At 38.0% G+C, this 16,628-nt stretch overlaps 1 protein-coding gene across 1 annotated transcript; it reads right to left on the bottom strand.

Moving 5' to 3' along the window:
- Positions 1–789: 789 nt before the first annotated feature.
- On the bottom strand, positions 790–16,113 carry LOC110816492 (uncharacterized). Its single transcript, XM_022044704.2, has 4 exons — positions 15,883–16,113; positions 14,322–14,537; positions 10,278–10,497; positions 790–1,219 (listed from the first exon to the last, which is right to left on the bottom strand). The coding sequence occupies exons 1-4, from the start codon at positions 15,999–16,001 to the stop codon at positions 956–958; spliced, it is 819 nt and encodes a 272-aa protein (XP_021900396.1). The 5' UTR covers positions 16,002–16,113; the 3' UTR covers positions 790–955.
- Between the last annotated feature and the right edge of the window lie 515 nt (positions 16,114–16,628).

Here is a 16,628-nt window from a genome sequence, read left to right as displayed (position 1 = left end):
TATTCCAAAAGGTCCAACGTCAATTTTCCCTTTTGCTATTTTCACCGTTACGATTTCGAAAATGAAGAAATGACAACGGAATGAATAATCGTAGCAAATTCTCCAACATTGCAATGTTTTTTCGTTTTGGAGTATTTTCTATTTTAAGATTTATCGTATAACATTTACATAGAGTTCTACGAGAAGTTATAGATAGGTGAGATAAATTCTATGAGTTGGATTGAAGAAGTTAGAGAATAGATACATGAACAAAAAGAAAATCTCACATAAACCAATTATATACAAGAAAATGATTTTATATTCCTCATGAATGAGGAAATGTAGTGTGTTAAAAAATTTAGCTAATAATTCAACAGAATCATTATTGATTTGTGGAATATAAAGAAAATAGATGATAAGGATCAAGCCCTTACTGTCTTTTTCTCTTTCTCCTACCTTTTTTTTAAATGGAGATGTTAAATATGACCATATATGGTAGAGAGACAATTCCAATAACCGATGCAATCGAAGCCTCGAAGTATATAAAAAACAAAAACTACAAAAGAATATATCTGAACAACTGTAGACATTGAGCAAATTTAGTAGTCATTAAGGATGGGGAAGGAAAACAAGAAAGCAAAGAATGATAAGAACAAGTTTATATCAAAATCTAAATGGTAGGAGCTTAAGTGCTTTCATTATCACTCGAAAGCGGATACTAGGAGAAAAATCCAATTGTGCGTGATAGTTCTAACAACCGAAACAGTGAAGACTCTTATGTACTGTTGTTTTAGTAACTCTGGACAATGGTGAATTTTTGATTTTCTCATCTTATCATATGAAACCTATCAAGGCAAAATTTGTCATATTTAAATAGTTAAAGATCTAGAAAATGAATCAGAATATAACAGAATTAGATCTAACAGATGCTACATATTACAAACAACACTTCGCTACTTTGGTAAAACAGTAATCATTAAAGACCTATACCATATGGCATCTTAGGTCGAGATTTGTTTTTATTCGACAGCATTGTCTGGTTTTCACGTTCCTCTTCCTCTTCCAGCTTCTTTCTACGTGCAGCTTCTTCCTTCTGCCTTTGAATAAGCTCTAATTCCCGGTACCGCTCCTCTTCTTTCCGCTGAAACTCCAATGCTTCTCTCCTCTGAGCTTCTTCCACTCTTCTCCTGTTCTCCTCTAGCATCTTATCCAGCTCTTCTCTCTCTCTCCGAGCTTGCTCCTGCAAGTTGTCAAAATATATATAAATCTTGTATCCACCAAATGAAAAAAAGTCCATTGAAATGGCATATCCTGTTTTGTTGAAATGGCATCTCAACATAAAAAATAAGAGAGCAATATAATCATTACTAAAGAATATGGAATTCTTCATATACTTGATGAAGTATTATTAAAAAGAGGAAAAAAAGGTAGAATCAAGGAATCCTCGTAAAACAACAAAAAGATGAGAAAAGAAAAGAGATGCATCAAGCCAACAGTGTAGCTCTGTCATTTGGCAAAACGGCAACAAAGACATTCCCAAAGAGATCATGTGCGAAATAGAGAAAACTATTTTACCCCATAGAACGACTAAAAGTAAAAATTCTTGAAGACCTTTAAGCATTACACTCTAACCACAACACTCCAAAATCAATGAGGATAGCTCCTGCATGAAGCACCCTAACTTCTTTCTTCTGTCTGCCTCTTTGAAAGTTGAAGGAACATAGAAAGGAAACACTGAAGAGAATGGAGGACAACTCACATGAAATAAAAAATATCAAAAAGCCCAAAACCAAAGCCTCCAAGCCACCTCACATTGCCAAAAAAAAAAAGCTAAATCGCTTAACACAATATGTCTCCGAGGAAAGGACACAATTTGGTCTGCAAATTTGTAACAAATCAATTAGTGTTGAGCCTATTCACAACAGCAATCCAAACAAAAACTTTAACATTTGAGGAAACTTTCGAGACCAAATGCACTACTGGAAGTCTCATTATGGCAACTAGAATTGTGTGTTGGGGGGGGGGGGGGGAGAGAGAAAAAGAGACTTGCAATTCTACATATTAAAGGAATCAAACTTGCAATTCTACAAGTTAGAGAAATGTAAGGTCCAAATTCTACAACTTGTTTTGAAGAGACAAGAAAATGCTCAGGGAACAAAGAAATCATAGCATCATATTCTCAATCACAAGATCTTAGAAGAAAAAGCTATTCAAAGAGACATTGACCATCCAAATGATTGAAAAAGTGAAAGAAGAAATGCTGCATAGGTAAGGGAAAAGAATAGCAAAGGGGAATAACCAACCTAGAGATCTTCTAAAAAAATATGCAAGAACCATCACCGACTTTAAACAGATAACAGGAGTGTAACAGGAATCAAGAGATCATAGACTGAGATGTCCTATACTTATTCTTAATCACTTTGTGCAACCAAGAAAAAGATTTCAATGGAAAATAACAAAGCAATTTAGCCAATAAAGTCAAGTTTATGGATATAAGATTCTCAATACCCATACCACCATCTTCTTTGGAAAAATATCGGGCATCCCATCTAACCAAACAATATCTTGAGGTCTTACCTGCTCACCATAAAAAATTTCTCATGATCCTCTCAAGTTTCTTAGCCACCTGCCAAGGGATCCTAAATAAAAAGAGAATACTAGACAAACAATTATAATAAGGATAATGGTACCAACTAGAGAAAACAAATCGCCCTCCTAATATTCAAATCTCCTAGAAACCCTACTCACCAGAGGATCCCAGAAAACCCAACTCAACATTCCTCCCCGATAAGTGATAGGCCAAGATAACACATCACGTACAATCAACTCAACAAGTCTAGAAATGGTATCATCCCCCAAATTAGCAATATTGATGTGTAACCTCAAAATGCTCTCATAAACTAGGACTAAAATGAGTGCAATATTTCACACATCAGTCATTATCTGAGAGGAATAAGACAATATCATGGTTAACAAGAATTCTCAATGTTCTCCTCCCAAAACACAAGCCTTTTATCAAACCTCTTTCATGTTCCTGCAATAATATATGACTAAGAACATCTACAACATTTGTGAAACGTAAGGGTTAAAGATTATCCCTATGCCTCACTCTTCATTTGCCCATGAAACTAGGATTCAGAATTTCAGATTTAGGCTCGCTATTAACAATGATACCAAGATACTAAAGAAAGACATCTCCTAGTCTTTGTCGAAGTCTTAATGTGACTTTGTCGAAGAAACTCTGTGGAAAATGAAGTATGAATTTTATTGAATAATAGAACCCTATATATACAGATTTTTATGAACAATAAAAGGAAACACTATTAATTACATGAGCGGAATATATTATTAATATACAAGTTTTTATGAACAATAAAAGGAAACACTAAAAACCCTAATGCTGCTCTCTCTCGACATCGCCTTAACGGAGAAAGTGGTGGCGCCGCCTTGCCCGGAAGCCAATCGGTCCACAAAGAAGGTTAAGATAAGGCTGGAGGAGAATCACTCTCCGTTTCCTGATGAACAACAGAGGATGGAGAAAGGGATGGCGGAAGGAGAGATGGAAACAGAAGAGGCGTTGCCTGACCCGGAAGCGAGTCGCCTAAGGTGGAACGATGCGACCCAATCTGGGGCTGACCACCTCGCATCGATGGTAGGCGAACAAGGTCTGGCTACAATGCCGATGGAAGGAGCTTCGAAAACAAGGACGGTGGAACCCTGTTCTGGTGTGACCCGACCTACGTTCCAGACCTAGTCGAGCGCAATTCAAGTGGTGGTTGTGGAGGAAGAGCCGATGATGGAGGCAACGCAGGTTAAAGGTAAGCCGACAATAAGAGACAACTTTCCCCTGTTCTGGTGCGACCCGACTGGTGCCCCAAACCTTGCTCCGGTCTAGAGCGGAAAAGTTGGATTTTGAAGATGAAACTATGGTGGATGCTGTGATTGGGGATGAGTCATATGGAATGGGTAGAGAGGCGGTGAACCTTAGGCAAAGCGAAAAACCGCAAACCACACACCTTGGAAAATCTTCTCCGCTGCAGGGAGCACCGAATGTGAAAGCCTCCTTTAGAGAATGGAATACCGAGAATCAATTTTTCAGATAAGGTGCATAACCTCCTACCACAAAATATAAAACTTACAATGATTATTCGACTGCTTGGGAAGCCGATTGAGTATAAAGCACTCTGGGCAAAACTTCATAGATTGTGGAAGCCTAATGATCGACTACACCTGATTAACTTAGATAATAATTACTATATGGTCAAGTTCCACTCAATAGAGGACTACCTACATGTTCTTACAAATGGCCCGTGAGTTATATATGGCCATTACCTCATGGTGCAGCCCTGGTCCCCTAGTTTCTCTACTGCAAATCCGAATGTCACTAATGTGGTGGCTTAGGTGCGATTTGTTGGTCTCCCCATCCATTATTACCATAAGAGTGTGTTCAGAGCTATCTCCAGAGTGATAGGGAAGGTGTTTCGCATTTATTATAACATTGAATCCATTGAACAAGGCAAGTTTGCCCGATTGGCGATTGGAATTGATCTAACCAAATTACTCATTTATAAGTTCATGTTGGATGGGTGCCTACAGAGAGTGGAATGTGAGGGATTGCCTACTATATGCTACGACTGCGAAGTATATGGACATCTTAAAGACCAGTGCAAGAAAAATGCTGAGACGGAGATTGAGTCAATCAAGAGTGGAGCACAGCTCATGGTGAACAGGATAATGTGGCAGCACTAGATGAAAATTATGGTCTCTGGATGCAAGTCCAACGCAAGGGGAGGAAAGTTGAAAGGAAGAGCCCTATCTTGCTAGGTAAAGGCTCAAAGATTCCAAGAGAGAATAGTAAGAATTGATCAAGATTTAGTATGATTGCGGACATTGAGGAAGCTTTAGAAGGACTAAATTGGCTAGTGGTGAAAATCCCTAAACAAGTGGGGATCTCAAATGAGAGACAACCCCCAAGAAACAAAGGAAAAGCGCCAATGGTGGAAGGCAGTGATCAGAAAAAGATGGATGCCTTCCCTGAAATCATAGATTCTACCATGCTGGCCAATACTAAGCCCACAATTGGACATGTGATGCCTATGACTAATATGACCAGAGAAACTAGTGGGACAAAGGGACGCATCAGCCCCCGTGGCAAAGGAATGACTTATAACGAATAGATTGTAATAAATCAGGATACTACTATGCTAGAATTTTCGAATAATACAGTTATAATAATTAAAGATAGGCGGGACCAAGAACACGAACTCAATCAGGCCTCCTCCCATAGCTTCGTGTCACCAACAATCTCCTTAAGAGATCGCTTCAGGTCGGCAGTCAAACCGCCGGATAGACTTGGTATCAATAAAGGCATAAAAATCAATAAGATTTTTAAAAAATAAGTCAAGGCCAAAAAAAAAGGCGAGACACCTACACCCACTACTTCCGCTACGATCAACCCCCTTATGTGCAAAATCCAAGAGCTTGTCAACAAGGACGTAAGTCTCGTTTCAAGTGCTGTTGATGCCCTTCAGAAGGAGCAAGCATAATCTTTCTTTTTGAGCATCAACTTTTTTCCCTTATCCTTACCCTATGGATCGCTTATTTTTTGTGGCATTGTTAGGGTGCAGTAAAATCTAGTCTTCGGCGCGCCTTTAAGTCCTTTGTTAATATCCACAACCCTGCCTTGATTGCGTTATTGGAGCCTAGGACTGCAGACGAGAAAGCGGATAAAATGATCAAGAATCTGAGATTCGACTACTCTCACAGAGTTGAAGTAGTTGGATTATCGGGTGGCATTTGGATGATGTGGAAAGAGTTTATCCTGGTTAATGTGGAATACAATCACCACCAGTTTATTCATTCCAGGATTAGCAGGAATGATAGTCGAGAGAACTTCTCCCTCTCAATTGTCTATGGGAGCCCAAATCTTCATAAACGTAAAGACTTTTGGGAGGAGCTCACCATTATCAGGCATCACATGGATTGCCCTTTGCTCCTTGTTGGGGATTTCAGTGTTATCTTGGGTGCGGACGACCAAAGAAAAGGGGGGGCGGCTAAACAATTTAAAGGTTGCGCTCTTTTTAACCATTTCATTAATGTCAATTCCTTGCAGCAGCTTGATTATGTAGGACTAAATTTTACATGACGACGTGGGACCCTTTTTCAACGGTTTGATAGAGCTATCTGTAACCAGAGGTGGTTCAACCAATTTCCGGAGGACATCGTTCACCACCTTCCAAAAGTGCAATATGATCATAGGCATCTCCTAATTATCCCTTACACCCGTCACACTCACAATAAGGACCCCAAGCCCTTTTGGTTTTTAGCTGCGTGACTATCCCATCCCGATTTCCCTAACTTGGTTAGGAGAAATTAGCAAAACCATCTCCCTATCCAGGAGAACATTAGTAATTTCAACGAGATTGTGCAGGACGGGAATAGAAATGTGTTTGGTCATATCACTAAGAGAAAATGCATTCTCCTGTCAAGACTGAATGGGATCCAACGGGCACTGGAAAGATGTCACTCTGTTAGGCTCCAAGAGCTGGAGAAATTTTTGAAAGAGGAATTAGAGGGGATGTTACTGCAAGAAAAAATGCTCTGAAAGCAAAAATCCCAATGTAATTGGATTTCTCTGGGAGACAGGAACACCAAATACTTTCATGCTCAAACCATCTTTAGAAAGAAAAAGAACAAAATTCGTATGCTTAGGGATGGGGATGGTAATTGGAGTACTGATGAAAGCAAGCTTCGGATAATGACCTCTACCTTCTTTGAGCACCTTTATACAGCCGAAGAACGACCCATACCACATTACCCTATTAGAGGCTTGTTCCCAAAGTTAACAGCTACTATGGTTGCTCAATTAGACTCTAAGATAACAAACCATGAAATTCATGACGGTTTATTTAGCATGCACCCGTTGAATGCCCCTGAAGTGGATGACCTTCACGCGGTGTTCTTCCAGAACCAATGAGAGACTGTAGGCGAGTCAGTTTGCGCAATGGTCAAAGGTATCTTCCATGGCGAACAGTTACTTGCTAGGATTAACAAGACTCTTATTACTCTCATACCTAAAGTTACAAGACCAAAGATTATTAAAGAATTTTGTCCGGTTAATTTTATATAAAATCGTTACTAAACTTATTGCCCATAGACTCAAGAACCTAATGTATTTTTTGATTGGCCCTACCCAAACTAGTTTTGTAGCCGGTAGGAATATCACGGATAACATTATTATTGCCCAAGAAGTGGTCCACTCTATGCAGTATTTGCGGAGGAAAGACAAGTGGATGACCATTAAGGTGGATTTAGAAAAAGCTTATGATCGCATCCGTTGGAAATATGTGGAGGACACTGTGCTTGATGTTGGTCTCCCTCCTAACCTTATCAGAGTCATCATCCATTGTATCTTCTCTTACTCCATGCAATTGTTGTGGAATGGTATTCTCACCCAAGTGTTCTGACTTACTAGAGGCATTTGACAAGGGGACTCGCTTTCACCCTACATATTTGTGTTATGTATGGAACGGCTATCCCATTGCATCAACACCTTGGTAAGAAATGGTATGTGAAAGTCGATCCGCCTTGGTAAGAAGGGCCCTGCCCTCTCACATCCTTTTTTTGCGCATGATTTGGCAATTCTTGGGAAAGCCGCTGATGACAAGACTCAGGTTATAAAGAAGGTTTTAGAGAAATTATGTGCGAGCTCAAGCCACAAAGTGAATGCGACTAAATACTTTCTTTTCTCGCAATGTCAACACGGGTGAGGCTAGTCGTATTAGCAAAGTGTTTGGTTTTCAAATCTCTACTAATTTTAGTAAGTATTTGGGCATTCCACTGTTACATGATAGAATCAATAAAGATACTTACCATTACATTCTTGAGAAGATTCACCAAAAGTTATCTGCCTAGAATGCTAACCTCCTTTCCTTTGCAGGGCATTTAACTTTGGTCAAGTCCGTCCTCATGACTATCCTTGATTATGCTATACAGACCACGACGTTGCCTAAATCCTTATGTGATCAGATTGAAGCGGTGGTTAGTAAGTTTCTTTGGGGCCAGCAGAATGACAATCGAAAAATCAGTCTTGTCAGTTGGGATGACATATGCATGCCTTACGACGCTGGAGGAAGCGGCCTTCGATCTATCCATAAGCAAAACCAATCTTTCTTGATGAAATTGGGCTTTGCTATGGTTGCGAAGCCCAATCTCCTATGGGTCCAAGTCTCACCCATAAGTACAGACGGTCTGACTTATCTCTGAATTATAAGCCGACGAAATCGATCTCCCATCTTTGGCGCAACCTTAACCATCTCTGGACAGACCTTCGAATTGACATCAAATAGTCTATTGGTTCGGGGAGAAATATTAAGTTTTGAGTAGACTGCTGGTTAGGGGACCTGGGACCACTTAAACTTTTGGCTTTCGTGCCTATTGATGAGCAGGATCTCCATATATTTGTCAGGTACTACGTGGTGTCGTCCGACCAATGAGATTGGGAGGTTCTGCATCAGGTGTTACCGATGGATACGCTGCTTGAGATGGCAGCGGTACTGACTCCTAAAGATGACAATATTTTGGACTCCTGCTTTTGGTGTATGACAAGCTCTGGGTTGCTTCTCGATTAGCTCGGCTTACGCCCTCCTGGAGAGCGATCATTGGCACCCGAAGGATGGAAATTGGAGAGACATTTGGCGTTAGTCAAGTGCTCAACGGGTACGTACGTTCTTCTAGTTGGCAGCTAAGGGGAAGCTTTTGACAAATTGAGAGAGATACTGACGTTACATGTCATCTACTGCGGAATGCAGTACGTGTGGCGACCTTATTGAGGATGTGGATCATGTTCTCCGTAATTGCATTGTGGCCAAACTGTTATGGTTGAAAATCATATCTGCTGAAGCCCAATCAACTTTCTTCAGTGGTACTGTAGATAAGTGGTTCGTGCTGAACATAAAAAATAATTGATTTTAGTGCAAGACATTTCAGGAGTGGAGAGTGATATTTGGCCTTACTTGTTGGAGCTTGTGGAACTATAGAAATAAATTTGTTTTTCAAGAGAGTGAGAGCAGTATTGATGAGTTTGTTAAGAATGTGTCCCTCATGATTGATTATATTTTTATAACTAATAATATGAATATTTGTTTTCTTTCAAGTATGGTGCATAGGTCGGAAGAACTTGTAACTTGGCAGAAACCACCCAGGGGTTGGTTGAAGGTAAATACTGATGGTGCTTATCGTGCTGCAATCAATCTCGCTTGCTATGGCAGACTTATGGTGCTTGTCTGAGAAGCTTCAGCAGAAAAACTGGTAGATGCTTTGTTCTTCAGGCCGAGCTTTGGGGTGCCTTCGATGGTCTTCAACTCGATTGGAATATCGGGTTCTGTAATATCATTTTGGAAATGGATAGTGCTCTGACGATGCAGTTATTCCCTAAGGAGGATTGTGGTACTAATGCGCATGTCGCTCTCGTTCATAAGATCAAACACTTACTACTGCAGGATTGGTAAGTTTGGATCCAATGTGTTTATCGCGAAGGGAATAAATGCACTGATTGGTTGACGAATGCTAGCTTCTCTCTACCGATGAGCCTCCATTCTCATGTTCAAATACCGAATGATCTCCAACAACTTCTCACTGACGATATCATGAGTGTCTTTTAGCCCATGATGATTTCTTAATTTTCTTTTGACTTTTACCTCTTCTTATACCAAAAAAAAAAAGAAAACACTATTAATTATATAAGATGGGTATATTACTGATATATTATTTATCCTACTCACTATACAAATACCTTTCCAACAAACTCCAGTTGAGCCTGTCATACACCTTCTCAATATCAAATGTTCAAAAAAGCCCTTGGCCTTTAGACATCTTAATATCCTCTACTATTTCATTAGTAATTGTATGAAGCATCAAGAATTTCCCTACCTTTGATAAAAAAAGCACTTTGATAAATAGAAATAATCATTCAACACTTCTCCCAAACTCAACTAAAGCATTTTGTCGATAATCTTACAGACATCAGTACTAAGGTTAATAGGGAGAAGATCCAAAACTTCAATAGATCTGTCTTTTCAGGCACCAGATTGCTATTTTGTGTTGAGTTTGGCCTATCCTTCTGCTTTTTTGCTTTTTGTTCTTGTATTTTCTCTATTGCCCTTTTTTAACTACCTTTTCCTCCCTTCATGAATACATCTTTGATGGAAAATAATAGCTACCAATTTTCCAGAAGTTTGCAACAAACAGAAATACGGAAGCACCACTTGGAATAAATGGCTTCAGTTCAAGGTACTTACTTCTTTCAGCCTTGCCTCAGTGAAGGCAGCTTCCTTTTCCTTTTCAATCCGCGCCATAACATCGTCAAACAATTTCTGCCGGCCTTCTTTTATTCGCCTCTCAATCTCTACTTTAACTTCCTCAGAATTCATCCTCTCCTCAATATTTTTCTGAATCGCTTCCTCTAGTCTTCTTGCAGTCTCTTCCTCTAGTAGTTTCAGTTCGGCCTCATGTTGACGTCTGTTAAAACACATGCCAAAGGTCAAGAATGGAAAATTAACTCAATTACTTACAATGCAATGGTAAACAAGTTAAAACTGATTTATCCACAGTAACAGTGCTACTCCATTCCATCAACTTAACAAACACATGCTTATGCTTTGAACCCATACCTCTCTAGTAAGTTTTCTGTCCCATGACAAACAAAGTTTCAAGGTGAACATTAGTTAAAGGAGTCACCAATTGTTCGTCAAAAATAACAAGTTGCAAGATCTAGTAGCTTCCATAAGAAAACCATAGAGAAGTATGTAAACTAACCTGTTGCATGTTCAGCATAATCATAGTTTTGACAAGGAAAAAGACCTTAATAAAAAATGTAAGTTGATACCTATAAAAACCTGCACAGGCAGCACATATGCACACATTTATTAGCGTTATTGATATGCACCAATTCCTTAAGTACCATAAATTTTTTGCATTCCTTCATGTTTTCCTAAAAGAGCGAAGAGAAAGAAAAATGTGTGTCCAAAGACACTGGATTTTTTGAAAGACAAAATACAGAGTTAATTACAAGGCAAAAAATACTAGATTATACAACCAAGTACCATGTCGCTAGATCACCAAGAGTACTTCTAAATTTAGGGACTTAGAAACTGTTAGTTATATATTAGAAACTGTCAGTTATAGTACTAGGTCATTACTTGGATTCAACAAAGCCTTGTAAGAAAAGTGGCTCTGGAAATTCATAAGGGGAGGGGACAATGTGGTGAAGAGTAATCATAGCTAAGTTTGGCATTAACAGATCTGAGTGGTATCTCAGAAATTTAAGAAACCCATATGGCATTGGGTTATGAAAAAAATTAGTATGAGAAATAGGAGTTTCAATAAGTTATAGCGTGGAAGGTTGGTTTGAGTAAAAAGGTGAGGTTTTGGTTGGATGAATGGAGGGTGGTAAACTAGAGCAATGTTTTCCCACGATCTTTTCTTCGGTCATAAGAAAGAGGCACTAGTTGTAGAATCCTTCTCAAAATTAGAGGGTAATGGAGTATGGGCGATGGACTGAATACGAAATCTCAATGATTGGGAGGTGAATGAATATGCAACTTAATTCAGTGTCTATCTCAATAGGGAAGACTTTCTGGAGCCTTGGATGAAATGGTTTAGAACCTTATCCCAAAAGGGACATTCTCTAAAAAATCTTATTACTTCCATTTTGCCACAAGTGGAAGGACAAATGAAGAATTCCAATTGGATATTGATCTGGAAGGTCAAAGCATTTATAGGTAGTCTTTTCTGCAGGGGAAGCAGGAAAAAAATTGAATCTTTACTATAAACAATCTAGTCGAGAGGGGGAAGGTCAATGTGATAGATGCTAGTCATGTAAGAGAGCTGCAAAGTCCATGAACTATCTCCTCTTTTGGTATTCTTTTTCCTACCAGCTCTGTTGTTCAACTTGTGGTTTTATGGGGGGTGAATTTGGGTTGTGGCAAGTTCAGTCAAAGAGGAGATATGGGCTTGGAAAGACATCCACGGAAATAAAAGCTACAATGAAATTTAGGTCTTATCTCTTTAACTACCTTATGTTATATGGAAGAAAAAAAAAACATAAGAGCTTTTAAGGGTATAGAGCAGTCTTTTGATAGGATCAAGGAGATTTGGTTCCAGATATAGGTTTTTTTATTAAGGGTTATCCTCTTTACATTAATATGTTGATAGACTTGTAAGGTTTTTGTATATTAGTTGCATCTCTTTGATGTTCCTTAATACTATACCTTTTACTCTTTAGAAACAAAGTCAGCTCAATTTGATTGAAGCGGATGCTTTGTAAGAAAATTTAGTGGATGTTGAAAGTCCACCAGCTAGAATTCAAGTAATAAGAATGTAGCTTTTGTCCTTTTCACAGTTTAAATCCTCTATAACATAAGAGCCCTTTTAATAAGATCAACACTGATAGCTTGCTTCAAACTTGTAGACCTTGAAAGTGCTATCTCCATATGTTTGTTTGATGTGTTTTTCCAATTTAAACAACAGTCTTTTCTTTCTCCTCAGTAGGACGACCTGGAGGATTTAGACTAGATTATTTTCTTCTTGCTATGCTTCTTGGGTGTATTGTTCCAACTTGAGGATCTTCATCTCCACCTTCTATGAAAAAGGATCTTCATCTCTACTTCTTCATGTAGTCTTGAATGGAGTAAGGATGATAAGATGCATTTGAAATGGGCTATTTTCTTAGATCATGGGTAATCTCAATGAAGAAAAAGGCGACAATCTTTAAACGAAGGGAGTCAATCATTTGATGACATTTCAAAGAGGATGGTACTCTTTTTCCTTTACACGTCGAAGAGATGTAGAACTTGCTGTTCACAGCCCTCCAAACTCATTTCAAACAATTTCTGCAACCTCCTTATACTATCTGTAACTCAAGTAGATACTCCTTTCTCTGAAACATCACATTTCCTAGCCTCATTCACAATTCCTAAGATTCTCCAATCCTCCAATATGCCAGATTAATCCAAACCCCATTCCCGGTCCCGGAAGGTAGAGAATCAAACTAAGCCCAAGGAACATGGCGAACAGGAGGAGCAGAAGCTATCTCTTCAACAGCATCTTCATCAGGTGAACAAAAACAGTAGTCTCCCTGATCGAACATGCTGGAACTGCCTTCAGCTGAGGAAGAAGCTGACTTAACAAAGTCGGTCTCCAGAGCCCTTTCACTAAAAACTAAACCTGTAGATTGGACTTAAACTTAAAGCCCTTATTAACACCCTTAAATTTGTTGATCACCCATCATTGACTTCCCTTTCTAATACTAGCCAAATGTCTTCCATTCTATCACCAAGAACTTTCCTAGAGGTGGAAAAGGTACAAGTACAAACTCCCAAAACCAGAGAAGAAGATGGCACAAAGCCTGAGGTAGAGAGGATTTTCTCTCTCTAGAAAAGAAGAAAGAACACCTAAAGCTTGAAAAAAAAAAAACAATCATATGTCTAATTTAGTGAAAATGACCTATGTTCAAATTAATAAAGAGGCTCTACCGTTCGGGTCACTGCTGTGTTGCGGTTAACAGGAACTTAAACGATTGGGAGCTGGAGGAATTTGAGAATTTCCTCTCTATGATGGCTTGTGTTCATTTGAGAGACACTCCAGACACCCTCATCTGGAAATTGAGTAAAAATGGCAAGTCTTCCATCAACTCTTTTTATAATAAAATTGCTGGTTTTTGGGACCTGAACAACTCCGATCAGCAATTATCATTTCCGTTTAAAGCTATATGGAAAACAATGGCTCCCCCCCAAGATTGCTTTCTTTTTATGGGAAGTGGCTGAGGAGAAAATTCTGACTTCGGATAATTTGATGAAAAGAGGAAGAACTTTGGTCAACAGGTGTTTCCTTTGCAAATGCAACGCTGAAAGCTGCAACCATTTTCTGTTATAGTGCCCCTTCTCAACAGATTTACGGAATATGATCTACAGCTTGATGGGTATTAAATGGGTAATGGCGGACTCTATTCATAAAGAATTTTTGGCTTAGGAAGGTCTACTTTCTTACAACAAAGCTGCTTGCCTTATCCCCCTCTCTATTTTCTGGATTTTGTGGAAACAGAGGAACAACCGTACTGTAAAGGACATTGAAAATACTCTTCTAAATATTAGAAATAGATGGTTACACTATTTTGACTCCTTACTCTTCGGTCACAATTTACTATCCTTGGAGGATATTGGAGCAGTTGTTAATATACTAATTGACATGTAACATCCTTTTGTATATTGGGCGGTACCCCCTTGGTACTTTTTAATTCGAATCTTCTTTTATTCAAAAAAAAAAAAAGGGACTCTGCGTCTTACCGTTTCTTTTCCTCCTCTTTCTTTAGTTTCTCAATGGCATTTTTGCGTTCTGCTGATGCAAGGCTAGAACTGCGAGATTTCGGTAAAGGAGACAATGAGGAACTCCTACTTCTCTGTCTTCTGCGTCGCCTAGGCGTTGGAGACCTGCTTTTGCGATATCTACAAGATGGCGATCGACTCCTATGACGGCGGGGAGTACTAGAGCGACTTCTTCGCCTGCATAAAAAAATAACAAGTTAAATTAGAGCAGCTCGAACATCAAAAAAATTAGTTACATCGTTGGAAAGAAGGCTAATACACAATTGACTGACCAATAGTAAAATGCTCTCACTACAATCATGTGTTGACACAATGAAACAATATGATAGATGTGATTCTATATGACATTTTGGTTCTTTTTCTTTATTCTTCCCCTTCTTTTGACTGTCATTAACTCAAATAGGCAACTGAGATATCCTGAAAGATCGTATAAATTATTCTGCTGTGATGAGATAATTGACAACATTTTCAAGTGAAAGATCTATAAAATAATTATATGGAAAGAGGACCCTTCAAAATCTAATAGTTCTCTTTGCAGACTACCCAAAAGTAGAAAGAGCAATCACTAACATGCGATGCTTCTTCTCCCTATCATCTGTTATACTGTAAACCCTACAATCCGGTAGACTCAACCCACCACTAACCCCTTCATCAGAACCAACATCATTTCTGTATCCTAAGATTTCTAATCCACCGACACCAGAATCTGGGGCATGAAGGTGTTTGCTAAGCCCAAAAGAGAACCCATTGTACTACTGCTTTTCCCCCTTTTTCTCAAGTTGACTGATGAAAAATAGAATCTCTTTTACACTGCTTCCCAAAAGGTAAAGAAAATTTAATTTTTTTGGAGTAAAAGAAGAATTTATTGAGACCAAGAGAAAAGATTACATGAAAGGAGAATGAGACATCCTCTCAAATGGAAAAAAGAAAAAAACAAGAAATCTACTCTTAAAAAGTTATACCAAGTCCATTCTTCCTATTTAAGGCAGGGGATTTCTCAATCATTTCTTAAACTCAAAGCATGAAATCTCTGTTAAATTTAGAACACGAAAACATAACAGCGCAGTTCAAATTCCAAAAGGTCCATGAATGAAAATCAGAAAATAAAACAAAAAAAAAAAGAGGAGGAAAAAAAAGTTTTAAGCAGTTCAAAAAAAAAAAGTTAGTTCTAAGATTTTTCTTTCCCTTCCTCTGAAAAAAAAAGAAAAAAAAATGGAGTCGCAAGAAAAAAGTTCACTATTTTTTTTTTAAACAAATAAAAGGTGCTGAGCGTTCCCCTTTCTTCTCCCTTCACTTCCCTCGTTTTGTATGTGAACAGGAATTAAAAAGCACGAGAGAATGACATATTGTTTTGTTCTACTTCGTTTTCTTCATTTTAATTTCTTCTATTACTACGTTGATTAACAATCAGACATCAACAGAATTCCTTCCCATCAATAAAAAACAATATATGTCAATATATACATATAGATGTCTATACAGAGAGGAACGAGAAAAATGCGGCAGGGATGACAAATATGACCTGGAGGGTGAGCGGCTTCTGTCTCTTCTGCTTCGCCTGCTACGGCGGTGAGCGACTGGAGATGGAGAGTACCTCCTCCTATAAGAAGGCGACCGCGAACGAGATAAGCTTCGAGCCATATTTCTTGCAGGCAGGGACTTGCTGATTCTATTGCATCTGAACAATCTCCATAGATACAAGCAGCAAAATCGGCTAAACTTATAATTGATTGCTCAATGCTTCCACAGCAGGATTTTCATAGGCTTTTACAGTAAAAATCATATTTTGGAATTAAAAAAAATATATATTTTTAATAAAAAAACAAATTTTTATAATAAAATAAAAATTTTTTTTCTACATAATATGTTATAGTCTTCTTTTTATTTAGTAGTTATTTTTTTTTGTATTTTAAATAGAATTATTAGAGTTTTATCGTTAACAAATATATAAATAAGTTTATATAATTTATAAGTTAATATCATTAAACAGTATTAATAATTTTTTTACAAAAAAAAAAATCATCAAACTATACATTGTCAAATACCTAATAAAGTTTATGGTTTAAAATTTTTTTAAAAATAAAATAAGTCAAATATATTTTCAATATAATTATTATTAATCATCTTAAAAAACAATAATTAATTCCTCAAATATATATATGAATATGAAAAATATTAAGTGCAAAGGAACATAAATCACTTGCATATTCTTATTTCATAATTCTCTAATAAACCAATCACCTGTACAGAACAATATACATATTATCT

This window comes from Carica papaya, chromosome 6 (assembly GCF_054855325.1).
Source record: "Carica papaya isolate Zhongbai chromosome 6, ASM5485532v1, whole genome shotgun sequence".
In the NCBI taxonomy this organism is placed as follows: Eukaryota; Viridiplantae; Streptophyta; class Magnoliopsida; order Brassicales; family Caricaceae; genus Carica; species Carica papaya.
Note: the sequence above shows the minus strand (reverse complement) of the source record. Positions and strands in the feature narration are given on the sequence as shown.